General features: G+C 38.4%; 1 protein-coding gene across 1 annotated transcript in view; it reads left to right on the top strand.

Annotated features, from left to right (window-relative positions):
* The first annotated feature begins 1,845 nt into the window (after nucleotides 1-1,845).
* LOC146454389 (scavenger receptor cysteine-rich domain-containing protein DMBT1-like) overlaps nucleotides 1,846-14,826 on the top strand; it is a 46,674-nt gene continuing 33,693 nt past the window's right edge. The window contains exons 1-5 of the mRNA XM_085095505.1: nucleotides 1,846-1,914; nucleotides 3,432-3,776; nucleotides 4,676-4,822; nucleotides 5,502-5,624; nucleotides 5,854-5,976. Of these exons, the coding sequence (XP_084951631.1) occupies nucleotides 3,452-3,776; nucleotides 4,676-4,822; nucleotides 5,502-5,624; nucleotides 5,854-5,976 (718 nt within the window). The 5' untranslated portion in view covers nucleotides 1,846-1,914; nucleotides 3,432-3,451. The remainder of the gene's footprint in view (nucleotides 1,915-3,431; nucleotides 3,777-4,675; nucleotides 4,823-5,501; nucleotides 5,625-5,853; nucleotides 5,977-14,826) is intronic.

Here is a 14,826-nt window from a genome sequence, read left to right as displayed (position 1 = left end):
ACGTGCGTGCGCACTAATGACGGAAGAAGTTATACGCAGTAAAAATGCGCAATGCATTCCAATAGAATCACTTCAATGGATATCGGGAGAAAAAACTGCTAGTAATAATTATTTTTTTTAACACTTGATTTTTTTCAAATAAATTCTTAAAATGAACGAGAAGGAATATTAAAAGTGTTAAATGATTGTTTGCGTGAAAACTGAACAAACTAAAAAGAAACTGAGGACGGATGAACGTAAATTACATTCGTTAAAATACACATGAAGTTAAGACGAATAAGAGTTATACAATTAGATCCACATGCAAAATCCTTTTTGTCAAGAACCATGGACAAAGGTTCCATTGGCAATCGTAATTAAATATTTTAATTAAAGACTTGTTTTCTCCTAAAGGACAGAAAGGGATACAGCACAGTTTTGGTTAGTTTGCACGTGTAAATATAACTAATGGTATCATTAATGGCAATTTTTTTAAATGATTGAGGAAATGCTTTAAACATGTAGTTCATTGCAAACTAGTTTTCTTTAGTTCATATTCGAGAAATCATTACACAAAGAAGCTAAAAAAATCAAACGAAACAAATCAAATCACCTTGATGACGAGTCTGAAGGGCGAGAGTAAAGAGGATAAGAAAGGTTGAACGTTGCGTCTACAGTTGACTGGTAAAAAAGCAAACATTTATTTTGCACTTGTCGGCCTAAACATACACTTCCGCATGCAAATTTTAATGTAGGTATCTACGAATGGGAAGTTTTTGAATGGAAATGTGCGTTAAACTTATAATACATCGTAAAAATATTTACTGAGTGATTATGATCTATCTCGGAATAGTTTTGTAAAGCAGCTAAAGAAAATAGGCCTTATCACGGTTTTCGACGCCATTTTGACGAGTAGGCAAACAAGCTCGAAATAACAGTGTTTGTATGGAAATCCAATGTCAAGTAATTTTCATAAAACATCGCTTCTGAAAAATTCATAAATCTTTTTGGCAATAGGAAAAGGATTTTAAGAAAAAAATTGGAGGGATGTAGCTTTGCCAGAAAGCGTCCAGTCGTGTTTTGAACTTTCCATACATTTGTCTGTTAGCGAACCAGCCGTGAACTGCTCTAAAAATAGCTCGCGGGAAAAAAAATACAGGAAAATGTATGGAAAGTTCAAAACACGACTGGACGCTTTCTGGCACAGCTACATCCCTCCAAATTTTTTCTTAAAATCCTTTTCCTAGTGCCAAAAGTTTCCAATTCATGAATTTTTCAGAGGCTATGTTTTATGAAAATTATTTGACATCGGATTTCCATACAAACACTGTTATTTCGAGCCTGTTTGCCTACTCGTCAAAATGGCGTCGAAAACCGTGATAAGGCCTATTGTAAAATTCAAATGCAAGATGTGTGCCCAAGAATCAGACATTGTTTGAAGCGCTCATTTATAATTAAATGTTCTACATTTTTACATAAAGACGCGTTGGAACAATTGAGTTTTGATGACTATATTCAATATGTTGCAATTCACACCACGAACGCGACCTAGGTGCGCCATTAAAATGAATTTTTGTCTCCATGTTTTATAATTGCGTATTTTTGAAAGACAAAATGTGTTGTGATATATAAACGTAGCGGAAATACATGAATTAGGTCAAGTACGTCAACATCACTCATTAGCAAACACTTGTTTTGGAAAGCAGGTTGCCAGTTTTTCAATTTGCAAAACCTGTCATATGGGAACATAAGCTGCTCCCACTATACTTTAGTTTGCATTTAAAGGAGATGTTTTAGTTACAGGTGTTTTTTTTTGTGTGCTTCAGTGGATGTTACCTGGATAACTGGGCACTTCTCCGCTAATTTTAATCGAGCAACGAGTTAATGAACGCACTGCCTTGAGATTCACATCCGGACAGGAATAAATATCGGAAGGTATAAAAACTTTTATTGCACTATTTGTAGTTGCTATCGGTTTGATGAATCAATTTTTTTTCGAGAGAGAGAGGGAGATGTTTTTCTTTTATGATTATTCAACTGGATTTATAAGTGGAGTAATTTAGTTTAATTCTTTACTTTTCCATAGTTTGTTTTTGTTCACAAGAGCGTACGCCGTAAGGCAGAGTTTCGCGTGAAATTGCTTGAAGAAACGTTGTTGTGTGTGTTGATGTTCTGGGCAATTGAAAGTTAAACTTTTCGACTTTTTTCTGGATATTTTCAATTCTTATGTAATCTAGAGGGATACGTGGCACATCTGGTTACAATGCCATCGAAAATAGCATTTCTGCTACCCTTTTCAAAACATTTTTGACCACAAAGTGTTCAGAACAACGCTAGGATACCATTCTCGCAACTTTAAAGATGTTTTCTTCAAAATGGTCTTTGAGTAAAGATTTCTCAAGGGTGATTTCACCGATTAAATTCGATTAAATTTTGTTTGTTAGTTGTTTTGAATGAGCTGTGTGGAATAGATGATGGATTTTCCCGCATGACACATAGTTAGGAATTAGACTTTCCGTGTTAAACTGAGTTAGCCGCCATTACACTTATCTGCAGCATTTCAGTAATTTCTTGAATTAAAGCGTCAGGTAACCTTCCTTAAAATGATTTGAAATCATTTATTTTCTCAATGTTGTTGTCGTTTCTCAAGTTACCTTAGTATTGCCCTGAAGATGGTAATAATTCGTGATGAACATCAAACTACATTTGACGTTTGGAACTTAAATTTATTTCATCTCCTTTGCTATTCAAACTTTTTATAGTTGTGTTGAATAATAATGCAGAATACCTGACGAGTATTGAGTCTGCCATGGTGATGTTTGGACAGTGATTCCATGTGTTGAACAACAAAGTGGGATATGGAGAGGGGGGCTCATTTGACAGCTTTCTTAAGCGAATCAAGGTCTGCAGAGGTCATTTGACAGCTTTCTTAAACGAATCAAGGTCTGCAGAGGTCATTTGACAGCTTTCTTAAACGAATCAAGGTCTGAAGACAATATCAGGGAGTTTTAAAAAAAGCTACAACGGCGACGACAACGAGAACATCACAAAACAATAGCATTAATGAGAAAACAAAGTGGATAGCCGCATTGTACAAAACTGAATTAACTGCCAAGTAGTACAAATGTCTCGAAGTTATATTTTTTGCAAACCATGTTTTGTGAGCTATGAAAGCGATTTTTTTCCCACTGTGTTTGTAGTGCGAACCTATTTTTATAGGCATATATGATAAGTCAGACAGATTTCCCATTCCCACTAAAAGAGAAGAGGTTTATTAGCCAAGCAATGATTTAGAAGTGGTATAATTGTACCGTTAATGGTATTATATACCAATGTGTTTGTCGGTTGTTGTTCTGATAGCGTTTGTTTTTATGATTTTTATTTTTTTGAGGATATATTGAATGACCGCCAGGAATCTCACCTTTATATGTCTTACATCTGTTTACCAACAGCACAGTCACTTTTGATCAAAATGGACGAAAGAAAAGTCTTCCACATCGCAGTCCTGCTTTCCCTCAGCCAAATGTTCCACCGAACAGATAGCCAATGTACTTCCGCAGGGTCTGAGAAATCTGTCTTGGGGTGGAGACTAAACCGTCACACTTATAAGACGATGATGGCAAAACTCGGACTTGAGTGTGCTCTTGTCTGCCGACAGGAAGACAGATGCCAAAGTATTAATTTTGTTATGTCGGTTGGCATGTGTGAATTAAATGATAGAACAAAGGAAGCCGCAAGACCCGAGGATTTCGTTCCTGATCCTGATAGTTATTATTACAGGCGAGACATGAAAAGAGGTAAGCTGAGGCAGAAAACACAAATAAATTAGAGACTATAAAAAGAGTAGTTATACCTCAGACAAGAGGCGCTTTCTATTTAGCCGAAATTTTCTGTTTAGCATTTGAAATGCAAATGGTCCGCGCGAATCAAACCAATAATTTTTGGAACAAACGGACCGCCTTGGTGGAACTCTACTCTTTCCTTTCCAACGAGTTAGAGAGGAAATGACTGTTCCATTTGCACTTGTTTTTCCTTTCCATTTTGTGCTCTTGCTATTGCGTACGTTGTTATGATCTACCAATGGCTTTGTAAGCTTGGAACAACAACAAAAACGCCTTTCCATTTGACACGGAACGTTTCCGAAATTTCCAACTGCAAAGCGCCCATGGTCTATTTGATAAAAACGGCATTTTTTTTGATCTACCAGTCCAGAAGATACTAATTGTGTTGTCGTAACGCTATCTAGAAAGGCGGAGTAAGGAATGAGTTAGGAGGCGATTCTACTCGCGCAGAATTTGAATGCTTATAACTTTGTTTATATCCGAACAAGCGCTTCAAGACTTGTTACCTCTTTCAAAAATTTAACTCGGAACAACTTGGTATGACAGGCCAATGTTCATTGAATTTGATGTTGTACTACGGAAATCAAATTTTAACGGGCAGGTTTTCTTCGGCGGTGACTTCCGTGCTTTGAGATGATTTTAGGGTTCATCTATTGGTTATGACAACGTTTTGGTCAATTTTGTCAACTTTGTGAAGTTTGGGGCAAATTCAGAACTCCAATATTGTAGATTATTTTCTATTACTGTGTAATACCATCAGGACATTAGGAAATTACAGTTCAGTACAACTTTTGGTATATCACAGAAAACACAACGGCTTTTCATTCTTGTCATTTGCTTATTTTCCTATCTAGTTCCCCTCGGTTCCATTCCTGAGCTGTCAGCTGAAACTTGTAAAGAAATTAAAGCAAGTGAGGGAGAGGTGGTGAGCGACAAATACTGGTTTTCTACTATAAAACCTGGTAGATCTGTACTTGCTCACTGTAACATGGAGACAGAGGGTAAGTTCAGCTTTTGATAGTTCGGGTTTTTTTTTGTTAGTTAACTGGTTTGTTGGTCAGTTAGTTAGTTGGTGAGTGTGTAAGTGGGGAAGTGTGTGAGCGAGAGATAGGGAAAGGCACAAACAGAGTCAGTGAGTCATCTAGTAAGGCCTTGCCTAGAAAAATAGTTTTTTGCGCTTGACACAAAAAAAAGGATAAGAAGTTTAACTCTGTAGTGTGTGTTAGAGTGCTAGAGTGAACCCATGAAATTTCCTATTGAGTGTGAGACCTATTCAGAAAATGGGACTACCCGAGGCAAAGAAAAATTCTGCAACCTGGGCGGGAAGCGAACCCACGCCCTCAGGATTTGATCAACCATTTCTCTACAGACTGAGCTTCAAGGCCGGAATAGCCACACCACCAGTTTACTTTCTTCTCTGTCTGTTTGGCCGTAAGGTGGTAAATAAAATACCATTTAGTTTTACCTAATCTCTTCGTTTTATATGGGATGGTACAGAGCAGGCCATTCATGTGAAAATGACTTTTATGTACTCGTGAATTGGGCCTGTTTTAGAACTGCTTAATTTTTGTGTTATTTCAGTACACTTAAAAAAATGTCATATTCATTTACATGTATATTTGGTTTGTAACCGAAGTCTAAAACTTTAATATTTGTTTTTCATCGTTCTCTTCTACTCAGACATTGACGAGTGCACTGCCTCTTCTCCCGTTTGCGATGCCAATGCCATCTGCACCAATACTCGTGGTTCTTATCGTTGTACATGCAAGGCTGGATTTTCTGGCGATGGAAAAACTTGCACAGGTAGGTTTAGGGTTTCATTTTGCGTTCGCTCGATTATCGTTAACAATGACGCACTAAACAATTCAAAAAGACGAGTCATGGGGATTGATGAAACCCTTTCTTTGCTGATTCCCTAAAATGATTACACTGGCAATGTGTTAGCTCCCCGATTCTAAACTTAGAAATAGTAAGACCTTAACATTACATAAACAATAATGATATTTGTTTTTCATCGTTGTCTTCTACTCAGACATTGACGAGTGCACTGCCACTCCTTCCGTTTGTGATGTCAATGCCACCTGCAACAATACTCGTGGATCTTATCGTTGTGCATGCAAGGGTGGATTTTCTGGCGATGGTAAAACTTGCACAGGTAGGTTGACGGTTTCACTTTACGCTTGCCTGATTATCGTTTTCAGTACGTCACTAAACAATTCACTAATGACACAAATGATGGATTAGACAATTAACTCGGTAGTGTGTAGTGAACCAATGAATTTCCCTACCGAGTGTGAGCATTATTCAGAAAATGGGAGACCACACGAGGCGAAGAAAAATCTGCAACCTGGGCGGGAATCGAACCCACGTTTTCAGGATTTGATCAACTATTTCTCTACCGACGGAGCTTCAAGTCCGGAGAAGATACTCCGCCAGTTTACTGTCTTCTTCTGTCTGTTTTGCCCTCAGGTGGTAAATAAAACCATTTAGTCTTACCTAATCTCGCGACCTGGTGATGTGGTAGCCTCTTCCCCCTCCCCTTAGGAAGTCCTGATACTCAGGTTAGTGATGTGAGGGAGTAAGAGCGACCAACTTACCTCTCCCTGCGGGGGAAAGGTGTTATCTCTACTTTGCCCCATTATAAGTCCTCATAAGAAGGTCTTAGCTTTGTCATGTTTCCAAGCGTTGGCTACAATAAACAGAAGGACATTGTAGCATTTTATCACAGCAAGAGTCGTTTCCAAAGCACCTGATCCCCAAAGACCGAAAAGCCCTTTTTGAGTAAGGAAAATTTCCAAATATAACTTTTCATTAATTCTTAAAGGAGCACTGTCACGGAGACTTTGCTGTATTTTGCCCAAAACTACTCAAGTATTTGACGTAAAACTTTTTCTCTAACATGAAATTGTTCGTAGAGCACCAGGAGGAAAACACTAACTGGTTTCTCCAATGAAGAACAGACTATAAACCTGTTTTGAGCAATTTCTCCAAAACACACAGGAAGAACTTGTAAAAATTAGCCAACATTTTCAAGTTGTAATCCATTTCCATCCAAGCCATCCGAAACAAACGATTACAAATACTAGCTTATGTATATTTGTACGGAAATTGTTAACAATACTGAACCATTATTTTAACATTCCCATCAATACAAATATGTTTTTACGCTATTCAAAGGCACGCTAAAAACTGGTGACACTGCCCATTTAATTGCTTACCCCTTATTTAGGCGGGCTTTGGAGGTATGCAAGTTGCACTAGTTGTAAGCGGAGCAGGGAAAGAACTTGTTGTGCATTTCTAAAACGTGTAAGTGCCATGAAAATAGGTACTTTTACTTGAAAATTTTAAGGAAAATATGGCTTCCCATCAATTAGTTCTCTGTGATAATCTTCCTACTTTGGTCGAACGTTAATTCCAAGGCTCCCAGCAGAAAGAGAGAAAACCCTAAAGTTGGCAAACCCACCAAAAAAGAAGATATAAAAAGGAAACTTAAATGAAAAGACATTAAACCAAACTGCGCATGACATGACAAAATGCTCAAACCTGACCTTTATGAGTACTATAAAGGAAAAATTTGTATGTGCAGGTATAAACAACATTTTATGTACTTTGTCTGTAATTTAAAGTATTTAAGCTAAAAAGAAGAACTTTGGACGAACCTAAGGGACCGTTCATTTTTTATGAGCATGGGGGGGCTGGTGGGATTTGGTTATTTACCACTACGAAACTGTATGACCCCCCCCCCTAGCATGCAATTTTTTTCCACATGCCCCCCCCCCAGCAGAAACAATTTTTTTCTGATGACCCCCCCCCCCCCCCCTCTCCCGCCCAACCAGAAACAAATCATACTCCTAACTTTAACAAAACGCTTACGTACTGTTTATATCAAAGATAAACGTAATTGTTACTGTGATTTCTTTACAGTACTATTAAAAAGTTACCGTTCTCTGCTTAGGTAAAGATTTCTCTTGTTTAAAAAAACGTTTTATAGATAGCAACACGTTTACGACAACGGCAAACCCTAAATTTCCATTTAGATTCTCAAATGAACTAGAAAAATTAATCAAGCAAATGGTTAACGTGAAATAACTCCCCTTCGAGTAGAAACAATTAATACACGTACAGATCTGACTAACAAAATACGGATCGAAGCATACCAATCAACGATTACGAGTCATGTTAAACAGAAAAAAACAGCGGACACACAGATATCAGGCGCGTAGGTAAGGGTTAGATAGGGGTGTTCGTTGAGCCCCAAATCTTGCTGAGCGCTGGAGGCGCTCTTACTAGGGGGGTCCGGGGGCATGCTCCCCCTGAAATTTTTGAAAATCTAGGTTCCCAGAAACCTCATTTCCTGCATTTTTAGACCCATTTTAGGCGAATCACAAATTTGTTTTACAGCAGCTTTTTAAGCTATATACATCATTTCTGCGGCATAATTTTTTCAACTTAAACAAGAAAGTTCAATGTACATTCCGCGCCCTGCCAAGTTCTGATAGCTATTCGATCTGCTGATAGTCATACACCAAGCTGGTAAACTGCATCATTCTCGGGTGTAGGCCTTCGAACAAATTGACTATCTCGTCAAGATTGACAGGCATATCATATTTGATATGCATTTAGAACCAGGGCGGACATTCTACTCTCTCGCATGGTACACCTCATGTAGTTGTTCAACCTCCTCATTGTGCTTTTTCTTCCGCCAGTATTGATCTTCAAAGGGGGTTCGTTCAAACCCCTCGAACCCCCCTCCTACGCGCCTGGATATTAAAGTACTGCTATTAAAAATGACAGTTACAAGCTTTTCTGAAGATGGCCTCTGCTCAGATTTACCGTCAACTGAAGTCACCAACAACAGTTCTATTATTAAAAACTAATCTGGATGTTCACACTAGGCATACTACTGAGTCTACTGATACTCCTGGGTTCAAATAATTTACCAATCAACAGTCTTTATAAAAGTGAGTACTATTAAACAGAACATTAAACAATCTATTGATATAGTTCTGAGTACAGAAAACTACTCCCCCACGGATGATTCAATAGTGAGACTGTTACGTTTATATATTGATTTGAACTTGTACAAACATAGGTGTCTACTTCAGTTTATATTCATTATTGCTTTTCCAACAGATATGCTTCATTTCCTCAGTTGTTGTTAATATGAAATGCAGATTTCGACCTCAGTATGTAAAACAAATTAAAAGTGGTTAGGAAATTGAAATAATATTCAATTTCTTCATCTGTTTCTGTGTTGAGCCACTTTCAATTACCCCTACTAGCCAATTATTGCTGGTGACCCCCCCCCCCCCCCCCTCTTTCACTCAATTTTTTTTGGTAGCCCCCCCCTTTAGTGCCATTTTTTTTCTCGTGGCCCCCCCCCCCCCCCCCCCAAATCCCACCAGCCCCCCCATGCTCATAAAAAATGAACGGTCCCTAATTTGCGATGTTGTTGTACTTTGGTTAAAAGGGGCGTTCAAAACGAGATGAAACTATCTCAAGTCACCAAGAAAAACTGATTTCATTTTTTTTTGTTATAAAACCTCAATATACTAAGGTCGAAAAACTGTAACTGAGCATTTAGTTTAAAAAAATGGTGTTTCACTTGTTTTTTAGTTGTTGACTCCCTTCGCCTTGTAAATGGTAGTACTCCACTGGCTGGCAGAGTTGAAATCTTCTATAACAATCAGTGGGGAACAATTTGTGATGATTACTGGGATATAAATGATGCTCACGTGGTTTGCAAGCAGCTTGGATTCCCACAAGCCTCTCAAGCTCCTATTAAAGCCCATTACGGCAAGGGATCTGGACCTATATGGATGGATGACGTAGCATGTACCGGAAACGAGTCGTACATCCAAAATTGCACACACAATGGATGGGGAAACGAAAATTGTAATCACAATGAGGATGCCAGTGTGGTGTGCTCTTCCAGCATACCATAAATCAGTTAGGTAACAAAAGCCAATTTCTACTTGTCAGATCTTGCTGAATCTAGGGAACTAGAAACTGTGATCAATGGTCTTGATCGTAGGGCACAAGTTTAGTTATCAGACTTATTGTGTTTAAAACGTAACCCACCTGCGTAGCAATATTTTTTTAGAAAACAGTTTGGCTCAGATATTTTGCTGTTAGTAGCTTCGTAGGTGGAACAAGAAGAAGTTAAATGAAGAAAAGAACGAGAACAGCATGTGCGTCTTAAGCTGTACCGAACGAGTTCGATCCCGGAAATTGCAATTGTTATTTTTTTTTCTTGCCAAGAAAAAGCCATTAGAAAAGATTAACGTTTAAGGATGGTCATGTAACCAATGAGATAACATAATTATTCAGTCATTTGGCAGAAAACAAGAAAGCAATTAGCGAGGCTGATTTACACCAATAGTGCGCAGGGGATAGAGAGGTTTAAAAAATAAATAAATAAATAAATAAATAAATAATTAAATAAACAAATAAATGAAAGCAAACCCAAAGTAATTTCACTGGCCAATCACAACAGACGTAAGCAACGCAAGGAACCAATCAGAATTCAAAGCAATTTCAAGTAATTAGCGGAAGGGCGGGAAAATGAGTGCGAGAGTCACGATTGGTTTTGGTTTTGTTTCTCGTTGGTTGAAAAAATGGCGCGAGTTTTGCCAACCAATCGCAGAGCGCAGAAAAGCAAAACCAAAGCAAACGCGAATTAATATTACTTTCGACACTCAATTGAAAACCTCTCTATCTCGAAAAATCATTTTTTGTTGAGTCTTAGAAATAGCACACTTAAAAAGAAACCAAAGAACAGAAGATCGTTAGTAGGAGCTCCAATCCCAGGCATCTCAACTCACCGGTACTGCTCCTTTAAGTGTCATTTAAACTGATCAATATTGTCCAATCCTCGAGGAGCAGATGAGTTTACTGTCACGGGATGCACCGCTGATCCATGAGGTTTTTTGGGGGTAGACAAGAGCCTGTGAATAGGCTCCCAAGTGGGGTATAGGGCGAAAAGAAAAATCGGCGAGCCAGGCAAACGGAGCGCGGTATGGGAGCGAGAAAGAAAGAAAGCTGAGTTCGATTTTTGTCTTCGCCCTAAACCCCACTTGGGAGCCTGTTCACAGGCTAGGTAGACAACAACAAGCTTTATTACCAAATTAAAAAGTTAACAAAGTTAAAGACAAAGTTAAAGAGGTAACATTAACTCAGAATAATTTTTTTTTGTTTTGTTTTAAGTGAAGATACCTTTTCGGATCATTACGTTCTCCCATCTAAATCGAGTCGGCTGATTAAAACCTAGTCCCTCATTTGTATATTTTATTCTTGTCATATGAGGATATGAGTCTTAATGACTCGTAGTTCTCAGATCGTTTAGTGGTTCCAATTTAAAGGTAGGTTTGTGGCAACTAACACAGTTTGTTCTGCTTATGTGCTTAAGTTGAAAATTGAGTTACATAGCGTTTTAGAGAAAAGAATTTCATTAACCAGCATTAAACGGAATTTGTGACTTTGCTAGCCTTTCGAAGGCGCTAGCTGGCCATATCTCGCACTTGGAACAAAATATTTGCCCGTCCGAAAAACAAAAGCAATTGGTTTTCCATTGTTACGGAATTTTGAGGAGACATTTTGCCAACATTTTTTCCTTACAATGACTAGATCCGAATTTCGTAGGCAATTAAGGTCGACTTCCGGAGAGATATTCAACCCATTGGATCGATTGGGCGCCCTTGATAAGCTATTGTATTTAGCAGCTTAGGCCTAGACTTGTGGCTATTCAGACATAGAAGTTTTAAGGTACTGTTACCTTAGAGGGCAACTTCTGATATATGGTAGAACAATAGCCACAGTATTTATCCACATTTATTCCCATGATTCTTCAATATATTAATCACGTTTATACTTAAAGCATATTTACCAGCATTTATCTACTTTCTTTTACGATGTTTACTGTGTTATGTGCCGATCAATTCGAACCTTCAACATCCCCGCCCCCGGCATGCCCCGGGAATTTGACCCTGTATCGTACCCGGCGATTGGGGAACCTGAACTGGATTTATCTTTTGGTCTAGCGGAAATCGTGCGTAGATTTTCCCCGATTTGGGGGAGTAGAGGGGTTTTCATCGACATGATTTGGCCTTTGTGAATGGATGGCTCACTCCAAACGGCTTTAAAATAGTTTAAAGTGTCATTAATATAATATATCCCTGTTTGCAAAGCATGAAAAGTGATTGATTGATTGATTGATTGATTGATTGATTGATTGATTGATTATAGCTCAGTGAAAATTTGTCATCGAGGAGATGCCTTACAACACTTAAGGGTAGGGCATTTGAACGACTTTTTGGTCCCTGGGGACGGGAATGTTATGAACCTAGTTTTCAAAGGTTCAAATACCGAAGGTCTTACCTGGAGGAGGATGTTAAAATTTCAAATTGGCCGGTGCATTTGTTAATCAATTAGTATAATTATCCCATCCTTTTAGTGATAGCACCACGAAACGACGTCTGTATGTTTAACCGTACCAAAGATTTGGTAGAAACCAGTAACTGTGTTTGTAAGGACCACCTCGACAAAATGAAAGAACTGGATCCTGTAGTAAAAGATCTAATCAGCAACAAGTTGTTGAACAGATATTACAAAAAAGAACAAGGCTGGTTTGACGGTTAGAGTTTCGGTTTTTGTAAAGTTTAAATGACTGGTCAGTTCCAATTTGCACTCTACATCACGATGTTTTGTAGAGCCTTGAACGAATAAAAGTTGACTTGACGTCGTTTATTTGTTTGTTTGTGCTTTTTTTTTCTGTGGCCTTATATCAATGCACCTTATAGCTAGCTCCGCGGGAAATAATTAGACTCGTGTTTTCCCTCGAGTCTTGATGTTTCCTGAGATGAAGACGAGGGAACTATCAGGACTCTCTGGAAAACAAAACTAACTATTTCCCGAGGGGCCGTACATTAAGGCGCGTTCTTTGGGAATTGGAATACTCAGAATAGACGGTATTGGTGTTCTTTTGGGAGCCATTCCGTTTTTCTGGAATGAATGGAATATCATTCTGCTCCTGATAGCAGAATGAACAGAATGGAAGGAATACGGTTTACTTGGAATACACAGAATACGCATCCTTCTGGGAAATTTTTGGCGGGAAATCCTAAGCGCAACTCGCGCGCGCAAACCGTAAAAATGAATCACCAAGACTTAAGGAGAAATAGCATTAGGCAGCAATAAATTTGACCAACTTGATGTTGTCAAAGTCAACGGAAGAACTGGGTAACGATTTCCACACAACCCCATCATTAATTATGTTTTTGAAAAGCGGTTGGTATGACAGTGGTGCATGTATAATTGAGCGATTCTCACCTGGCTGAGTCTGATTGTTTGCATGAAAACTGAGCAAACCAAAAAGCAAACAAAGGCTGGTGAACGTAAAATACATTCCTTAAACTTCAACATCAATTTAAGACAAATGTGACTTATAAAGTTATATCAACTTGCAAAATGCTTTTGCTCGACAACCATGGATAAAGGCTCCGTTAGAAGTCGTTACTAAATACTTTAGTTAACGACTTGTTTTGTCCTAAAAGGACAGAAAGGGATACAGCACAGTTTTTTTTACCTTTGCACGTGTAAACATAACTCCTGTTATCACAAATGGAAATTTTTTAAATGATTCAGGAAATGCTTAAAGCGGAAACTAGTTTTCTTTAGTTTAGTTTAGTTTAGTTTATTGTAATTCATCACAAGGAAATAAATACATAAATTGATACATGACAATAGAAAAAGAAGAAGAAAAAAAATGCTGTGGCGTGACCGGAGAGACGAACAGAGCAGAGCCCCAATTGTAACAAATCCCCTAGGCTAAAAAAAGGAAATTTTCATAGAATTAATTAGACTGCCTAATATATAAAATAATTGACAAATCATGGTGGACTATAAGATTGTAGTAGTCCTCTAAAGTGATCGTTAAGATGGACTCTAAACCACAAGAGATCCTGGCTAGACTTAAGTATATTGGGTAAGCTCTTCCACAATTTAACAGTCCTAGGAAAGTAGCTGTTACAACAGTATTCCTGATTGTGCCTAGAAAGTAGGTGAAAGTTGGCTTGATGAAAATTACGGGTTCTATACTGCCAAGTGGCAGTTTGAATGAAACGTCCAAAGTTACTGGTAACAGTTCCGGTTTTATACTTAAGGACGGTGCCTACTAATAGCGAAGTATTTTTGCGCAGTTTATCACTATGCAAGAAAAGCAGATCTTAGTAGCGGCTATTGAAATTCAAAAAGAAAATTGGGGGTTACCACGCATTTTTTAGAGATAATTAAGCAACAATTATTCCAATGAAGCAGCAAAATACAAAGCAATGTATGGCGATTTTTTCCAAATTGAAGCTCCGAAAAATGCATGGTTACCCCCAATTTTCTTTTTGGATACCAAAATCACTTGCTAAGTTCTGCTTTCTCCGCATAGTTTTAAAGCGCGCAAAAATATCCCTGTATTAGTAGGCACCACCCATAGGAAACCCGAGTATCTCGAGATGCGCAGAACGTATGCGCAGTAACAATAGTAGGCACCGTCCTTAAACAGGAGAACTAGATCATGCATTTGTCTACGAAAATCAAGAGGTAGTAGGTTAAGCTGGTCTAATTTATTAACATAACTGACTTCTCTAGGGGGATAGTTCAATATGAATTTAGTGGCATGCCTCTGAATGTTCTCTATCAGTCTGCGATGCTTTACTAAGTATGGTGACCACATTCTTGATGAATATTCTAGTAGCGGCTTGACAAGCGCCGTGTATAACAACTTTCTCGTCTGGACGTCACAAATGTCCCTGCCTCACAGCCTCTTCACTAGGCCAAGTACCCTATTCGCCTTCGCAAACAACTGCTCGATATGACTGTTCCAAGTTCTTAAGTTCATATTCGCGAAATCATTGCACAAAGTAGCTAAAAACAATGGAACGAATCTAATCAAATCGCGTTCGTGACGAGTCCAAAGAACGCCAACGTGGGTGGGTAAAGGGGAGAAAAAAAAGGT

This window comes from Pavona decussata, unplaced genomic scaffold, assembly GCF_977016875.1.
Source record: "Pavona decussata unplaced genomic scaffold, jaPavDecu1.1 SCAFFOLD_302, whole genome shotgun sequence".
Classification (NCBI taxonomy): domain Eukaryota; kingdom Metazoa; phylum Cnidaria; class Anthozoa; order Scleractinia; family Agariciidae; genus Pavona; species Pavona decussata.
Note: the sequence above shows the minus strand (reverse complement) of the source record. Positions and strands in the feature narration are given on the sequence as shown.